We start from the raw sequence: 19,587 nt of genomic DNA, 5'->3' as shown, positions 1-19,587 counted from the left end.
TATCTTTTTCCCTTTTTTTTCAATCAAGTTAAATCCCACGTTCTAGCGACATTCAAGCATTCAACATAAGTCCTCTTTGTGATTCCAGCAATATCACATCAAGCAACTGGGTCTATCCAAGAGCATGTCGAGACCTGACATTCGAGAACCTTGGAGTTGTCCCACTTGATCACGTAGCTTAGCATTTGGGAGATTTTGTTCAAGAGAGGATATAATACTTAGTATTTTATTCTGTGTTGCACAGTGCATAAAAACACCATCAACACCTACCTCTTTAACCAAAGCCATTGCCCTAAACTGGTTTGGTAGGAATAGCTATAACAAACAGAGCCTAATCTCCATGTCTTAAATAAATTAGGTAAGGTTGATAATAACGTCTTTGCAGATAGGTGGCTTGGGCCTGTTGCCAAATTCTGAGCCCTTAATACCAAGAATACTTTTGGTGGATCCTATGCAGCTTTGGATTCATATGCAAAAATAATCTTCAACCTCCTGGCATAAATAGAGCCATGAATCTTGCTCTCCTTCCCCTTGCCCAAGCTCCTTTTACTTGCCATCATGCTTACAACAAAGAAACAACCTCCAAGACACAAGCAAAAGTAGAGAAACCCGTCTAAACACCATCTCCCATTTTGGTCTTCCTCTATGACATTCATCTCAACTTATTAGCATCTTCCTGTAATTTTATACCCTAGGTATGTTAATCAGATTTATATAATTGATTATGCCCTAGATTGTAATTAGATTTGCAGTATTTTAATAAGCCAACATTCAGTAAAATCAGAAATAAACACAGTAGACAAACAAGCATACCCTGGGAAAACCTCCAAGGAGAAAAAACCCAACATGAAAGACCCACAGGTCAGATTATATATTCTCCTCTAAATCATAAGTACAATACTTAGCTTGAATCTGATCTTCACATATCAGATCTGTCCCTTTGCATGCTTCAAAACTGCATCAAAATACACTATGTCCTCTTGGACAATTTTGCACAAGTCTGGATAAGTTTGCACCCTTCCTTGAAAATTCGCACCTTAGCAGCAGAGCTAAATTCGCTTTTGCTTGAGATTGAATTGATGATTTTGACTTGAGAAATGTCCTTTATTTATATGGGCTTTTAACCTTTATTTCAAGTCGGCCTCCTTTAGGTTTTGGCGCCAAATTTATTATGGCGTGAGTGTTTTAGGATAGCGTGAGAGATAGGGCTGGGCCTAGACTTGGGGTCACGTTACCCTTTAGGGCCTAGACCTAAAAGGGATGTTGCCTTTAATCCGAACCCTATAAAGCCCTAGTTATAAACAACACTCCCTCTTAACTAGGGAAGAGGAGAATACATAATCTGAACCTTTAGAGTTCCATCTAGCACACAAGCATAGAATGGATCTAGCACACAAGCATAGAATTACATCTTCCACCTAGCACACAAGCATAGGATGGTTCTAGCACACAAGCATAGAAAGTGTAATACACAAGTGGGTCTTTACATAATTACAATCATCCATCTAGCACACAAGCATAGATTGGACATAATTCATTCTTGCACACAAGCAAAGGATGATTCACAGTGCTGCAGATAGAGTCACTGAGATTGCAGCTCCCTTTCAATCAGGGTCCCGTTTTCCACAACACCAAACCTGTCTCTGAAGTATTCGAACTTCACTCTGGATAAAGGTTTGGTAAGGATGTCCGCAATCTGTTCATCTGTGCTAATGTACTTTAGATGAATGGCACCTCTTTGCACCATGTCCTGAATAAAATGATAGTGTGTTTCCACATGTTTGGACCGATCATGGAATACAAGATTTACTGACATCTTTATACAACTTTGATTATCACAATGAATGGTGGTAGGATCACTAGCTTGACCAAATAATCCAACAAGGAGCTTACGAAGCCACACTGCTTCTCTGGATGCAACAGATGCGGCAATGTACTCAGCTTCTGCAGTGCTTAATGCTACCGAAGATTGCTTTCTACATGCCCAAGAGATCATTGCAGAGCCCAAGTTGAAGCAGATACCTGAAGTACTTTTCCTGTCCTTGACACTTCCTGCCCAATCTGAATCTGAGTAGCCTTCCAAGAGCATTGAGGTATTAAGTGAATACTTTAGCCCATAACCAATCGTGCCACGCAGGTATCTTAGAATGTGCTTGGCAGCAACCAGGTGAACAAGTTTAGGTAAGCTCATGAACCGACTGAGAGCATCCACAACATAGCAGATATCTGGCCAAGTATTGACTAGGTACATCAGGGAGTCAATCAACTGCCTGTACTCAGAGGGATTTGCAAAATCAGAGTTAGCTGCAGAAACACTTAACTTCTTTAAGTTAGATTCCATAGGGGTATGCATAGGTTTACAATCTAACATTCTAAATCTTTTCAAAATATCAACAGTATATTTTCCTTGACTTAGAAAAATTTCATTAGCTCTTTGCCATACTTCTAACCCTAGGAAGTAATGCATTAGACCTAAGTCCTTCATTTCAAATTTTGAGGCTAATTCCTTTTTACATCTCATGATTAATTTACTTTCACCAGTGAGAAATAAATCATCCACATACAAAACTAAAATAAGCATCTCATCATTATAAACTTTCAAGTAAATGTTAGCATCAGCATCATTCTTGGAAAATCCTTAACTTAGTAAGTACTTATCAATTCTTTCGTACCAAGCACAAGGAGCCTGTTTGAGCCCATATAAGGCTTTCTTCAACCTGCAAACATGAGAATCTCTTTTATGGATTACATAACCTTCTGGTTGCTCAATATAGACTTCCTCCTCAGTGACACCATTAAGGAAGGCTGTCTTAACGTCCATTTGATGCAACTTCCAACCTTGGCTGCAGCAATAGCTATTATAGACCTAATAGAAGTATATCTAGCAACAGGGGCAAAGGTTTCTTCATAATCTATTCCTTCTTTTTGAGAAAAACCACGTGCTACAAACCTAGCTTTATATTTTTCAATACTACCATCAGCATTATGTTTAATTTTAAACAACCATTTAGAGGAAACAACAGACTTACCTTTGGGCCTGGGTACAATGTCCCAGACATCATTCTTGATGATAGACCCATACTCTTCATCCATGGCTAATTTCCAAGCATGATGGGACATAGCTTCTTCGATATTGTGAGGTTCAGACTCAATTATATTGCACATCACAGAAATGTAGTTGGCGTGATTTTGGAAACTCTTGCTATTTCTAAAGGTTCCTCTGGGAGCAGCAAACCCTTCAGCATCTTGAATCGTGTTTCTAACCCAAAGTGGTCTCTTCTTGTAGACCACAATATCCTGAGGTATATCGGTAGAGTGCATGGGTTCTGATGGGTCATTCTGAACTTCCTGATCTGGAAGGTCAGTAGACTCCTCCTGTAACTCAGGGTTAGCATCAACTATTGAATCTTGATTTTCAATCACCATATCATAATTGTTGGTTAATGAACCTTTAGATCTTTTGAAAGCAATATCTTCTTCAAAAGTTACATCTCTACTTACCTCAACATACCTTTGACCTGGAATGTAGATCCTGAAGGCTTTGGAAGATTCGTTGTATCCTACTAGGATGCCTTTCTTTCCAGATGGATCCAACTTGGTTTGTTTTTCTTAAGGCACATGAACATACACAGGGCTTCCGAATATCCTTAGGTGACTGATGTCAGGTTTGATTCTTGAAAAGGCTTCTTCAGGTGTCACATCCTTTAGGACGCGATGAGGACATCTATTCTGAATATAAACTGCGGTTTTGGATGCTTCCGCCCATAGAAAAGGTTGCAAGTCTTGATCATGGATCATGGATCATGGCTCTTGCAGCTTCAACAATGGTCCCGTTCTTTCTTTCAGCAACTCCATTTTGCTGAGGGTTGTAGGGAACACAGAACTCCCTCTTAATTCCTGCGTTAACACAAAAGTCATAGAAACTACCTGAGGTATATTCACCTCCATTGTCAGACCTCAAACATTTAATTCGATTTCCTGTAGTATTTTCAACTAAGGCTTTGAATTCTTTAAATCTGTTTAGGACTTCTTCAGACTCTTTAGATTTAAGAAAATAGATCCATGTTTTCCTAGAGAAATCATCTATGAAGATAACATAATATAGGAAACTGCTAGGAGATGCTACAGACATAGGACCACATAAATCTGAATGAATAAGCTCTAACCTTTCTTTAGCCTTACTATCGCTTTTATGAAAAGGATTCTTTACATTCTTACCCATTGCACAACCTTTACAAGCATCATCATGAGATAAACTGAGTTTAGGCATACCTTTGACCATTTTACCAAGAGTGGGAAGAGCTTGAAAGTGAAGATGACCCAATCTTCTATGCCACAACTCTCATGATTCAGGGGTCTCATGAATGAGAGCTTGAATTGGATTAGCTGCAAGCTTATATAAACTATCACATCTATTTCCAATAATACGAGCAGATTTGAAATTAGATTTCTTAGGCCAAGCGAGTACTTTCCCTTCAGAAAATGCTATTTGCAAACCCTTATCTTCTAAGGCAGAAATGGAAATAAGATTTCTTTTAATACCAGGTACAAAGAGAATATCACAGAGTTGTAAGGAAATACCAGAATCTAGTTTTAAAGAGGTAGTGCCAGAGCCTTTTACCGAGTATTGAGCATCATCACCGATTACTACATGAAGATTGGTGTCCTTTTCAATCAGATCTGAGAGATGCTCACGAAATCTTGAGATGTGTCTGGAGGCACCACTGTCAAGTATCCACGTATTGCTGTCCGTAGGAACATTGCTGGATAGAGCAAAGAGAAGAAGGTAATCTTCACTTTGTTCGGCAACTTCATTTAAATTGGCTTCCCTTTCCTTTGGGTCATTCTGACAATCTCTGGCATAGTGACCATACTTATCACATCTGAAGCAACAAATGTGAGAGGAATCTCTTGACTTTTTCCTTGGATCATAGGAGGAGGATCTAAAATCTTTGCTTCTCTTCTCTTTCTTCCAATGACCACCTTTCCTAGATTTAGTTAAGAGAACATGATTATCTTTGAGAGAGTTCTTGAGTTTTCCTCTTACCTCAATTCGAGATTCCTCTTCGATGCAATCAGATTGAAGACGCTCAAAGTTGGGACGATCGGCTCTTCCACCAATGCTATGAATGAATGGTTCCCATTCATCAGGTAGACCATTTAATGCAATCATAACAAGATCTTTATCTGAGATTTGGCAATCAAGAGTGCTTAGCTTGTCCTTTAGTTCATTGATCTTCATGAAGTAGGCTATGATTGAGTCTTCTTCTTTCATTTTCATGTGAAGAAGCTGCTGTCTTAGAGCAAGGGCCCTGCTGAGATTGTTGACTTCATACATCCCTTCCAAGTGTTTGATCATTTCTCTGGCAGATACAAACTTTGATATGACAGTGACAAGATGATTCTTGACGGACTCAATTATGATCCTTCTAGCCTTGAGGGAATCTTTCTTGAACAGTTTCAGCTCTTCAGCATCTTCTGGAGGAGACAGCCTTTCTTCTACAACTTTCAGTAGATCATTCTCTTCAAGGATCAATAGAATACGAACTTTCCAAGCAGCAAAATCAATGGCTTCCTCAAGTCTATCTTCAGCCTTCAAACCTGACATTTTTAATCTGAAAACAAACAACAGCTATATGCAACAATTGATTTGCTAAAATAAGAAGTTAGTGACACCTTAGCTCTGATACCATGTAATTTTATATGCTAGGTATGTGTTGACGTGTATTTTGTACACAATCATACACAGAATAAAATACCCAAAGGCATCTTATCCTCTCTTGAATAAAGTCGCTAACTGCTGAAGATATCGCAAGAAGGATCAGTTAGGATGACTCCAATGTTCTTTTTAGTAGGGTCTCTACGTGTGGATAAGCACCAGTGGTCGTTGTGATTGCTGTGTCATCAAGGGGCCTTACGTCGCCGAAGATTTTTCCTAAACTAAACAAACTTTCAAAAAATGCCAAAAGAGTAGGGTTTGCGAGAGGTCTAATCTAATCTAACCCTAAGAATGACTTAATGTGGACAAGGCTTGGTGAGATTCTACCAACTTCAATATTGCTATAAATTAACAACTCAATTGAAATTGATGCGATCTTCTAAGGTAATAAATGATTTTTCAATACATCAAAGATCAAGGACACTACCACGAAGGTACATATCCAAGATACAACAACGATTGAAGGTTTAAGCGATTCAAGTATCTCCAGTCGACCACGCAAGGCGTTCCTACAATCAGCAAGAAGCTAGTGGTTTGGAAAGCGAATCCTACCAAAGATCAAGTCCAACACTTTGTCCTTCGAATTAACACACTACTTTGATTGAGAATGATTCAAGAAAAATGAACAACCATGAAGATAACCAAGAGAATTGCAACAAAACACCATAACTTCAATATTTCATTGATCTCAAAGCCATCATGTACAACAATTGTTTGAATTCCTTTCTCAAAGCTCAATCTTGCTACAAAAGTAAATTGCTTCTAAACTCTCTTATTCTCTAATACATCAATAATTTCTAACTCTCTCTGATTTTCTAGTTCTAGTTACAAAATGAAAAGAAATGAGGGTATATATAGCATCCTCAATTACAATGAACGGTCCAGATCGAAAGAAGATCAATGGCCAAGATTATGACACCTAAACCCTAATTAGGGTTTTATTACAAAAGTCCCCCTTTTATTGCACAACATTAAATGCATAGCCAAATATTAAATTTGGCACAAAAATCTAGGAGACATAGACCAATGACAATTAAGGTGCCATGTCATCTATAGTAATCTCTCATCTAGAATCTTATTCCCTTTCCAATGCTCCTTTTTAGCATATGCAATGAATCCAGACACGATTCCTTCGATCTCAGCAATTGGAATCTCGGGAAGATTCTTCATTCTTTCTTCTAAGTGGATGAATTGATCAAATGCCTGGAGAAGAGCAGCGTCCCAACCAGGTTCAAGTTCCTTAGTCTTCTCAATCAAGAGCATGGTAGCAAACATCCGGTCCCGTTGCTCATCTGTGATAACATTAGCATCCTTGCAAAAGATGACTTTGACTTTGTCCTCCAATTCCTGCAAATCCACATCTGTCTCAACTTCGATCCTCCTGCCAAGAATGGTACGCAGTACCTCAAATACTCTGTCTTGGATCGGGTGGATAACCTCCTCAACATGATTGCACCTAGTACTGATGTCCTCGAAGAGAACTTCCTTCATCTGGAGTAAGGTTGACCATTGAAGCAAACTATGAGGTCCTCCATCCATTATCTTTTCCTGTGCCAGGACCTTCCTTGATGTTTGTCTGATTACTTGCAAGACAGGAATGATAACATCTTTAGTATGAGCAAAAGCAGCTACAGTTATCATCAAGTTGTGGATGACCTCAAGAACCTGAATAGCCCGGTGAATGGTCTGCATCATCCTTGTTGCAAATTCAATGGCAACTGTATGGGATTTGTCAATCCATGAGCTCATAAGCTGAATTAAACTCCTGACTCTCTCTGCCTCACCAATTGATTGAAGGGGAAGTGCCTGTGTAGGGGATACTGCTGGATCTTGACGTCCCAAAGGTTGATTGAGATGGCTGAAGTATGTTCTCCATGCACCGACCTCTCTCTCAAGCTTTCTATTTTTCTCCATTTCTTCCCTAAGCTTATCTTTCAATGCCTCAAATGAATCGGTGGCATCATCTAGTGTCTGCTCGGCTGTGAGTGGACCAAGCTCAAATGTCTCTACATCATATTCCTCCGCAAGGATCTCACCTTCATACTTGTCCACGGCCAGTGTAGCTATCTGCAATATTCTGGATCCAGTTTCATCTCTAATCATCTTGGACATCTTAGTAGCCTTCCTCTTCTCTGTCACTTCCTGGGAATGTCCAACGAGACTCTCCAAATCAATCACATTGTCCTCATCCTCGACCACAATTACCTTCGTTAATCTTTCCTTTAACCAATTTGGGATGGCAGATCTTGTTTCTTTAACCTGAATCTCCTTAAGCAATTCTTCTTCTCTGGGAGGAGATGTTAATTCATTACCTTCCCTATCTTCATGCAACTCATTATCCTGGAGAGATCCACCCGGTGACCTTTGAGGTGCCTGTCCTTCTTTATCGTTCTGTACCATTGACTCCATAGACTCCTCTATATCAAATGTCCTCTTCTCTTGTCGAGAAGATGTACCAGATGAACGATCTCGGTTGGCCTCTTGCTTCTTCTTGGAAGATTCTCTCTTCTCAGGTCTTTCTTTCCTCTTCGAGCCTCTTGGATGGAGATTGCCGTCACTTGCACTTCGAAGGTTGCCTTCACTTGTATTTCTGGGATTAGGATTGCCTTCGCTTACACTGGCTCCACCCTCAGCTGGTCTTTCCTCCAAGGTAAAAGTCATAGCTATGCCTTGCTCTCTCAACTTCTGATGCTGCACATCAATCCATCTGCGAGTACAAGACAAGACTGGAGCCATCAAAGCATCTAGATCCACAACCTCGGGCTCATTCCAATCTAACCTCACTGTTTTGCTATCTCGATCATAGGATGATTGGAGATGTCTGCCACTGTCCTGAGCTTGGTCGGCCACTCTGTAAATCTTGCATTTCCTGATGAAATCCAAAGGCAATCTAGAATGCATCTTCCTTTTCACTTCAAGATCGTCTAAGAGATTCATCATAAACTCTTCTACCTGAAACTCATGCTTAAATTTCCTACCGACTGTCTCCTCTATATATCCATGTGGATCAAAGCTTTCTCTCAAGGCAAAGAATGAAAATGAATACAAAGCTAACTCCTTCTCTGCGTCATCCATGGCTAGAGCATTAGGACATACCTCAACTGAATTTCCTAATATGATAGGTACAGGAACTCCATTTCCATGTCTGTGTCTGAATGCCTTCGCATAAGCTGCCAACTGTCTAGTTACTTCAAGTAACACTATTCTGTCTGTCGGATATCTCGGCAACATGTATGGAGGTGAAGGACATCCATGAACTCTAATATAAGTAAATTTCGGAAATTGGATAAACCAAGCACCGTACCTCTTTACTAGCTCTTGTGCATCCTGTGATAGCCTATTGTGAATCCCGCCTTGCAATGTCCTGGTGATGTTCATCGTGAAGGTATCATTAACTAACTTGTAGTTACTTCCTGGTGGATGATGCAAGTGGACATAGGAATCACAAACTCTGACCTCACCGGGTCCTCTTCCAATCACTCCTCTGTGAGGTAGTCCTGCATATTCAAAGCTCCTGATTAAGGCATATATGACGTATGAACTCATGTGGAAAGACTTGGTAGCCTTCAGTCTCCTTAACTGTATGTCCAAGCAATGGCTAATCATTCTAGCCCAATGAATTGTTCCTTTTCCCTGAACTATCACTTGGATGAAGTAGAACATCCACTTCTCGAAATAGAAGGCTTGAGGGGCTCCTGTGACTCGGTTGAGCATTGTTATCAAATCTCTGTACTCCTCCTGGAAATCGATCCTATGTGGTGTGTTCGGGGTCTTGCTCAGGCGAGGACGACTCTTAAGTAACCAATTCTTGTTGATGATGCTTAGGCAAGCATCTGGATCATCTTCGTACATGGACTTGGCTCCTTCTAAGCTTTTATAAATCATATCTTTATGTTCTGGTAAGTGAAAAGCTTCACTTATAGCCTCCTCTGAAAGATAAGCAAAAGTATTTCCCTCATTAGACACGATTGTTCTGGACTGTGGATCATAATGACGAGCACACTCGATCATCAACTCATGGCACTGTACTGCTGGAGGGAAGCCGATCGCCTTAATGATGCCACTTTCGATTATCCTCCTGGCGACAGGCGATGGCTTGCCAATGTAAGGGACCTCTCGAAACTTCATCGTACTGAAGTTGCCCAAGTTGGTATCTCCAATGTTGCTCCACTTAGACACGATCTTGGTCTCCAGTTTTTCGTTCTTTTGATCTTCTTTCATAAGAGCTGGACGACTGGTGGATGCTCCCGCCTTCGGGGTCGCCATCGTAACACCTACACAACATTTCATAATAAGTAATAGATTTTGCAATGTATAACATAGATTAGATTAGAGATTAAATTTAGGAAACTTCGTGATAAGTCTTTGAGTTATCATTTCCTAAATATGATCGAGCTACTGAAATTCAAAATTTCAAAATTCAAAATTTAGGGCTATGACGATCAAAATTCAAAATTAAGGCAAGGGATCACATCACCATACCTTACTTGAGAGCTAACTCTAAAATGCAAAATTAAGAAATTCGCCTAGGCAAAAATCGGAGTTTGGAAGATTTCAACGTGATTCCCTTCAAACGAACGTCCTCCTTAGCAACTTCGCCTCCTTTGGGGTCTTCGATGTCTTGATGGCAAGCTCGCTTCACTTGAAACTAAGTTCGCACTCCCCTTTGATGATGTTTTGCACCTCCTTTATGAAATTCGCACTTCTCCTAGTACTCTCCAAATCGCATGCAAAGGAATGTTCGAATGATGACTTGAAAATGAAATAATTCACCTCCCCTTTATAGGCGCTCACCCTCTCATTCACCTCTAGGCCGACTTTGCAAAATAAGGCAATTTAAAACAATTTTTAAATAAAAACCAAGGGCCGACTTTGTAAAATATAAGATTTGAAATTTAAGCGCTCACCCCACTTTAATTTTTATTTAAAATAATAATTAATTCATTTAATGCCCTTGCAATTAATTAATTCGATTTTTTAAAGGCAAAAAATAATTAATTAAATGTCCATGCGCAAATTTTAAATGCTAACTTTAATTGAATATTCAAATTTTATTGATTTTAGCATTTAATAAAATTCAAAAATGTTATTAGCGCCAAAATTTGGGAGATGGAAAAATACAAACCATATCGCTCTGGTCCTTGGGAGAGGGACAGGAGCGAATTAGCATTTTAGCCTTGATTCTTTTGTCTTTTACGTTCAAAACTACCTTCTCCACGTGCAAACTGGCACCTTCGTTGGGTTTCTCGAGCTTGATTGATTCAACTTTGTGGATAAATGCCTCTTAAGGTCAATATCGCCCTGGTCCCTTGGTGAGGGACAGGAGCGATCCTTGTGTTCTACTTAATCCTTGTTTCTTTGGTCACCAATTTTCATCACTAGGCAAGTAACAACGTTACCCCTTCACTCCACGCATACTTTACTTGGCTTTTACAAAGCACATTTGATGTTTGAAGGATTTTCGCCCTGGTCCCTTGGTGAGGGACAGGAGCAATCCTTGTGTTCTAGCCAAAATTCGTCATCTCTTAACCTTAGCTTCTCGTTGATGACCTTTCAAATGACATATTCGATCTTGTGTACCTTTGCTTGACGTGATCTTGTGGGACGAATGATTGATTTAATTAATATCGCCCTGGTCCTTGACTGAAGGACAGGAGCGATCCTTGGTGTCCTGGGCTCATCCTTGTTTCTATCAACTCGCAAACGCCTTCACAGTGTAAAACAATGTCCTTTGGTCCTTCTTGAACATTTGAAATGTGATTAACATTCAAAACTTGAACCCCCATAGAGATTTCGCTCTGGTCCCTGACTGAGGGACAGGAGCAAATTTGGGCATATCGTGTAAATCCTTCATCATATTGACTTGCAATTGTCTTTGAGGCGCAAAATGATGTTCTTTACTCCCTTTCGAACACTTGAAATGTGAGTGGCAACTTAAATTTGGATACATTTGAACATTTCGCTCTGGTCCCTTGGAGAGGGACAGGAGCGAACTTGGGCATTTCCATCACCTTTGCAGTCTTTGATACTTCATTCTTCGTCGAGACACCTCAAACGTCATTGCCACCTTGTACTTTGACTTGGAGTGACTTTATATTTGTAAGGAAGGCAATATAACCAATATTTCGCCCTGGTCCCTGGCTGAGGGACAGGAGCGAACTTACACTTGTAGGCTCAATCGTGCTTTGCTAACTTCCAAATTTATCTTCAACGGATTCGTTGTGCCCCCTTTGCTTGCCTCAAACTTAACACTCACTTGATCTTCGCCCAAAACTTGTCTTATAAGAAAAATCGCTCTGGTCCCTTGGAGAGGGACGGGAGCTATCACTAAAATTCGCCCTGGTCCCTGGCAGAGGGACAAGAGCGATTTTGCTTCTAAGTCTAATTTTCCTTATGATGACATTTCCAAGTTACATTCAACTGACAGGATGTACTTCCTTGGTTCTCCTCAAATCGCGAAATTGTTGAAATCTTGCAAGGACAAGGCAATGTTGGATTTTAAGCTCCGGTCCTTCAGTGAGGGACAGGAGCGATTTGTCTTCCACAGGCCAAAATATCACGATTTCAAGGGTTTAATCACTTCACAAGGCAAAGTTAGGTCATTTCCAATACCCGGGATCAATCATCAAAATTCCAAAATTTGGTCAAAATCATTCAATCATACAAGATTCCATAACTCATCATCAACACTTAGGCAAAAATTGGACTTTGCATCAAAATTCCGACTGAACCTAGACCAACTCACTTGACCACCTGACGAATTCACCTTATTCAAAATTGCATCCTACGGGAGGAAGCTCAAAAAGCTCTCAAGATTGACTGGATCCTGGCCTGAAAACACTAAAACGGGAACCCTAAGGCTTGACCCTAGTCCAGACGACTGACATACTAAACCAAAACCCTAAAAAAGCAGAGAGAAAGGCGAGCACAAACGAGCAAAAAGAGGGGGTCCCCATTTTAATGGGGCGATGTGTGAAATGGTCACAACAGTATGTTAATCAGATTTATATAATTGATTATGCCCTAGATTGTAATCAGATTTGCAGTATTTTAATAAGCCAACATTCAGTAAAATCAGAAATAAACACAGTAGACAAACAAGCATACCCCGGGAAAACCTCCAAGGAGGAAAAACCCAGCATGAAAGACCCACAGGTCAGATTATATATTCTCCTCTAAATCATAAGTACAGTACTTAGCTTGAATCTGATCTTCACATATCAGATCTGTCCCTTTGCATGCTTCAAAACTGCATCAAAATACGCTATGTCCTCTTGGACAATTTTGTACAAGTCTGGATAAGTTCGCACCCTTCCTTGAAAATTCGCACCTTAGCAGCAGAGCTAAATTCGCTTTTGCTTGAGATTGAATTGATGATTTTGACTCGAGAAATGTCCTTTATTTATATGCGCTTTTAACCTTTATTTCAAGTCGGCCTCCTTTAGGTTTTGGCACCAAATTTATTATGGCGTGAGTGTTTTAGGATAGCGTGAGAGATAGGGCTGGGCCTAGACTTGGGGTCACGTTACCCTTTAGGGCCCAGACCTAAAAGGGTTCGCATGTTGCCTTAAGGCAATCCGAACCCTATAAAGCCCTAGTTATAAACAACACTTCCTATGTGCACGAGAACGCAACAGTCGATGGCTCCTGCCACTGTACTTGAGCCAAACAAAATTTGTCGACAATCCTTGCAATCCACCAAAGCTGACTCTCCTAAGCAATAACTCTCCACTTCAATTAGAGCCATTCACATGCTTCAACCGTACTTAAGACCAAAAGCACACAACTCTAAATGAGGAACGGTGGGCCTCTAATTATTGCTTCTCATTATGAAGGCTATACTCTGGCCTTCCAAAAGAAACTTCCCCTATTATCTAAAGGAGGTTTACAATGTAATTACTGTTCAATATTAGGCCACGAAGTAAGTAAATGACTATATATTTCTATTATCGACTCTTGATCAACTTCCATATTTTCAATATAGTCTGCAACAGAATTTAGATTACATTTACAATGAAAAAATTGATAGACTCAAATTTGTCCTTTAACTTTGATACTTCTGTATACCTATCAAGTCTCCATTTCGAATTGACACCTTTGATAATGACATTAATGAACACCTGCGAGTTACCTTCAACTATTGAATGTTTTCAGTTCTGCATAAGAGTAGCACCTAAACCAGCTAGCAATGCTGCACACTCTGCTTTGTTGTTTGTCTTTATACCAAAGAAAAGAGAATCGTCGTAAACTAGGTTACTACCTTTAGAGGCCCTTATTTGAAAACCTTTGCCTGCTACACCTGGAGTCCTGTTGGAGGCTCCATCTAAAACCCTATTTCCTATGCATGCATTACTATTCTCTCTTATCTCTTGAACAAGGGATCTCAGGTATTGATATTATGTGAATGACTGTTTCTTAAAGCATTTACCTGAGGAGGCTTTAAATACTTGGAAAAAAAACCCAATCCATAACCTGTACATTAAGTCATGTCTTTTGGTGTGCCTATGGTTCACCACATAATTTGTTGATTTTTTTGATGCGACTTATTCTAAGGAATAATTTTTGTTTAATTACTAGTTTTGAATATCACATCTAATATCTTTATCCCATGCAGAAATGGTCTTTTAATTTCCAATTACTCTTACAAGTATTTGATCTTGTTCAACAATTGGATCCTTCTCTATGTCAACCAATTTATATGTGTAAGAATGATTGCTATCCTTTCTCCTCCACCAGATATCCACCCCAGTAATATGTGGCAGGAGTGGCTGATTTATAAGATTATTATTAAAATAAAAATATGCAGTTCTGTTTTCTTTTCATCTTTTAATATTATTGAATTCTTGTTGATGGGTAAAATAAAAATATAGTTTTGTAATCAACAATCAACCAATGAAAAATCTTTCGATATTGTTGCCCAAAACAAGTTGTTGGCATACCAATATTTTAAAAAAGAAAACCAGATCCAAAAGCGCAGAAGCAGTAGCTGCAAAACATTGCTTCTTTAACACACCTCTCAAACCAGGTGGTCTATGATGTCCGTGTCTGATCATACATATTTGCATATGAAGAAGTGTTCTAGATATGTGCTGAAGCACTTGAAATAATGGTTCCAGGTGGATACAAAGGTCCCTTATCCATCCATTTATACCAGCCCTAAGAAACCTGCTGCAGTACTTGTCACTAGATTACTTCACTTTTATCTAATGATGAATTACTGGTAGTTGTCAGGTATGACCCCTCCAAGATGATCACTTACTATCCACTAATTTCAGATATATACAATGAGGCTGGATCAATTTTACATTGTGCCTGTGTGAGCTTTTTAACTATAAATCATTTGCTGTGCCCAATAAGGCCACACTTTTCTAGGTTTGAGGCAAGCATTTATTTACAATTTGAAGAGCAATCCTTGGTCTCTTACAGCAAGAGTAGCAACAAAAGCACTTGGCCCTTCTTCTGACTATCATGCATTTCGTTGTTCTTCATTCAATACTCACATCGTGACTCATGAGTGAGCTTGGCCATCACAGGTTACCAAGTAGGCATATCATGGATAGAACTCTTCACCAATCTGCAGCACATGAAGTCAGGAAACTCAAATGCTGAATAGGGTCAATGCGAAGGGATTTTGATGTATCTACCGGGTTTTTGGGCAATATTGACCAGTAGGTGCCACTCTTCAATGCTCCTCGACTGCGACACCTCATAGATGACCTGCAACCACCAAATTGCTATACACAGCGCTGTCACCTCCCCTCCTGGAATCACTCAGTCTAGCAGTGCCTTTACTCAGATCTCAACCACAGCTGAGCGAAATAGAGAGGGTGCCTATTCATACCTCTATGACAATGGGGTGATAGATATACAGTGTTTACAGCTGGTGACCAGCCAACGAAAGGTGTAACAGGTGTGAATTCAAGCTGGATCTTTGAAGAAATTTATAGTCTTACTTTTAATTTCCTGAGTTGATAACAATGGAAAGTAAGACAATGAGCTGGTGCACAGCTCCTACTATTCTATTCTGGAGGATATAGTTGCAGAATTATAGTGAACTTTTTTTGGAAGGATATGGCAGTGTCTGAGATTGAAGATTTTGGATAAATGGAGTGAAGCCCCTCTGAGTAACTAAACCTCTAACGTAGGGCGAGATCTGACTCACACGTGGATGAGGTGGAAAAATGACCCATGCTGAAATCGGGGCTAGCCAAAGCCCCTACTATAACTAACTATAATGTGGGTGGGGGGTAGGTATATGTATAATGTGTCATCTCTTAGGATTTGGTATAGGAATTTTGTATTCTTGCATTTTCTTGAGCAGTCAACTGCCTAGGTAAGGAAGGCCTTGCATGAACTACAGGATTGATGGGTAGGAAGTGTCTATTTCTTGTCCACCCATTCATCATGATGTTGCATCCACAAAAGACCCATGTGGCCTCATCTCTTCCATGAATACATTCATCTTGAAATATCTGTCTTGGATGGTGGTACTCAATTTTGTCTCCACAAAAGGCATATATGAAACACCTTTGGCTACCTTAGCCCCAGCCTTCTTGAAATTAGGAGAGCAATCAACATGGAAAGGAATGCCACTGGCAAAAAAGAGTTTGCCAGTGGCGTCGTTTGCTCGTCTTAAGGTTGTGAATAAAATCTAAGCTACTGGTGCTGTTACTAGTTCAGATTCGCATTCAAGGGTTCGGTTTGTGGGTTCAGTCAAATTTTTTTTGGACTTGAATTTGTATTGGGTTCATCGATACAAAAACATATTAAAATCAGAAATATATACATATTTGCAGCAATAATTAAGTGTAAAATACATCACTATATTAATAGTCAAATAACATAGAAAAATACACGTGAAACCATTTTGGGTCCACAAAATATGACCCCATAATCTTGCCGGCATTAAGCATATTTCACCTTAGATTTGCCTTCGCTGTTAAAGTTTGAATGTTCCAGTGCAAATGAGTCTAGCACTAAAGAGAACTCACTTGTGGATATGAGTAGCAAAATGAAACATGGTTAATATCAAGCTTGGTTCTAGAAAGTTAGTACCACCCAGACTTAAAATTCAAGAAAATATTTATGACATGACTCAAAAAAGCCTCAGATCCAAGACATAAGCCAACCCATCAACTTTGAGTTTGGAGGTGAGGAATTAATTAGGAGACAAAAGGAAGAATGCATGCATCTGAAAGTATAAGCTTATTATTTAGACAAAACAAAGAAACAAATCTGTGGACATAGAAACGATAAAGCTCACAGATCAAATGACTCTGGTCAGTTGGAAGCAATAGGGTGATCAAGTATAGGGAAAACATGAATGCCAGAGCACTCATACTACAGATGCAAGAAAGCTGTGGGTTCCACCTAATCAATGCATCAGGTCTGACACATGATCAAATTTATCCAAGCTGACAATTATGCAACCTGTGGACTCAAAAGTGCTATAGTGAAATTCACTTGTTTGATGTAGAAACCCCCCAAATTCTCCCTCGGTTTGCCAGGGTTCATTGGGATGGATTCACAGGCTGTAGGCGGGACATTGCCCAAACCCACAAGGGACCAGACCCGAACCCTGAACTTGGTTTAAACGGGACTGGGACCCAGGGCTGCTAGGAACAAACCGGTAACTGAGGATAAAGTATTCCCATAATTGGATCGGTAGCTGAAACTGTGGATTTTATCTCCTTTTTAAGTTCCATTCGACTCACCTCTAGAGGTCAAGCGTCTGTGGAAGTTATAGAGGATGGGGATGGTATAGATGGAGTGGAGAAATTGATATAATATGATAAGTTTGGTCTCCATGAATGAATGTAAATTCTCACAGACCCCAAACTCTTAGCCATTGATACAAAAAAAATGCATATGCCTTGGTAACGCTGCCCTAGCAATCTTGAGAGAAAATATTGTTCTTCCATTGCTGAATTGACTGTGGTTTGTGGGTCTCAATAAAGATGGGAACTGTAAGAAAAACTGTGACGTTTTCTGAGTCTAAATGAAACATATCATTAAATGCTACAACAATGAAGTATCAATTGCTTTTTGACTTACATTTCTTTTGGGCTAATTGCATAACTGTATTACTGTTAGAATTATGGAAATATAAAATAGTTATACTACACAACTGTATTGCCTATAGAATTGTGGAAACAAAAAGTCGTGAAATTTAATATCAACATCTATTCTCTCTCAGTGGAACTATGAATGGAATAATCAATACCAAATTGAAGGTAAGGACACCTTTTACTGGTCCTCAATCATTATATTGGTTGTAGTACACTCTAATGAGCTTCCTGTTACTATTATTGCTATTTTCTTGAATGCTATTATTAGGTTCTAGCTTCTGCCAAAGCTGAAGATGGTTTATTTATTATGTTGTTTTTTGTCCTATTCCTCTTTATAGGTTACTTAGAATTTTAGTATTTTTTCTTTGTTTGTCTTGACTTACCGAGTCAGTTTCGGAAAAAACTCTTTGAATGTGAGTAGATTATTTTAAACAGCATCAATATCTTTCCTTTCTGAAAAGGTTGCTTATTTCATTCTATTGGTTTCAAGATATTTAGTATCTTGAAAAGGTTGCTCCTTGGTCGATAGCTGTCAAATAGCATTACACCAATTTCTTTCAATGCTTAGCAGATATAAACAGTTCTGAAACTATTTTCTGTTTTATTAAGTGTAAATTCAACAAACTAATTTTGATTTGGGTCCATTTCTTTGATGTAGAATGTAGATGGCGTGAACTATTTACATGTAAAAGTTGCGGGACTGTTATTTGTTGCAACTACAAGAGTAAATGTGTCACCTGCACTTGTGTTGGAGCTTCTGCAGCGGATAGCACGTGTTATAAAAGATTATCTTGGAATTCTAAATGAAGATTCACTTCGGAAAAATTTTGTCCTTGTTTATGAATTACTTGATGAAGTGATTGTGAGTCCCAGATTTTTACCCTCTTTTCTCTTTTCTTTCCAAAATATGAAAATTGTATTTATGAAGTGATCAAATATATTTCTCTGTTATAAAGTTCTATGAAAAGAATTTTCATTGAAGCTTTATTATATAGGTCACGGAATGTTTAAAATTAAGATATCAAGCTTTTCGGTAATGCAGTTATTTACACTTGTACATGCTAACAGACTTGTCACATGAAATTCATGCTATAAAGTTTGCTGGAGATTAAGGAAAACTTGAACTGTGAATCATTCCAAGTAAAAGCATACATTTCCCCATAATTCTACTATGCCAGTTTATTTTAGTAATGCAGAACGTTTTGTTGGTAGTGTTTTCTATGAACTAAAGGGTGACCACTACTGATTTCTCAACTCTATTTTTATGCTATAACTTGAAAGCTCTGCCAAAGTTTGTTTCAATGAATCTGTTAATATCACTTCTGAATTTCAAGGTTATCTATCAAGCATGTTGGAAGTATCATCTGTTCCAAATTGGGAAATATTAGATTTGTGAGAAAATCTTATTTAATTACACACATTTTACCATAGATTCAGTGCAGAAATGCTGACTTTTGTTTACATTAACTAATTTTGCTTGCAGAGGAATCAAAGGGTTACAGTTCAGAGCAAACTTTTAGGATTGTATTGAAATTGAAATCTCTTTCTAAATCTCTTCTTTAGGTCTGATTTAATCCAAGTGTCATTTGAACAACTAATCCAAAGTATAAGAATGACATGATTTGCCATTGCATTTGTAAAAATCAAGAGTTTGGTACTGATTTCAATCACTGTGCTCCAACTGGTAGTGCAGGAGGGAATGGAAGTGGGTCCATACATGTTATTCTATGTGGCCTCTGATTTTTTTTTTCAGGGAATGGAGAAGGTGCACACACTAAAGTTTTATCCAGATTGGTTTCA

General features: G+C 39.0%; 1 protein-coding gene across 2 annotated transcripts in view; it reads left to right on the top strand.

Annotated features, from left to right (window-relative positions):
* LOC131072426 (AP-4 complex subunit mu) overlaps positions 1-19,587 on the top strand; it is an 83,473-nt gene that overhangs the window by 41,266 nt on the left and 22,620 nt on the right. For both annotated transcript variants that reach the window (XM_058008570.2, XM_058008571.2), the window contains exon 3: positions 18,446-18,649. In XM_058008570.2, the coding sequence (XP_057864553.1) occupies positions 18,446-18,649 (204 nt within the window). The remainder of the gene's footprint in view (positions 1-18,445; positions 18,650-19,587) is intronic.

Source organism: Cryptomeria japonica, chromosome 8 (assembly GCF_030272615.1).
Source record: "Cryptomeria japonica chromosome 8, Sugi_1.0, whole genome shotgun sequence".
Classification (NCBI taxonomy): domain Eukaryota; kingdom Viridiplantae; phylum Streptophyta; class Pinopsida; order Cupressales; family Cupressaceae; genus Cryptomeria; species Cryptomeria japonica.
This window is presented reverse-complemented; position numbering and strand designations above follow the sequence as displayed.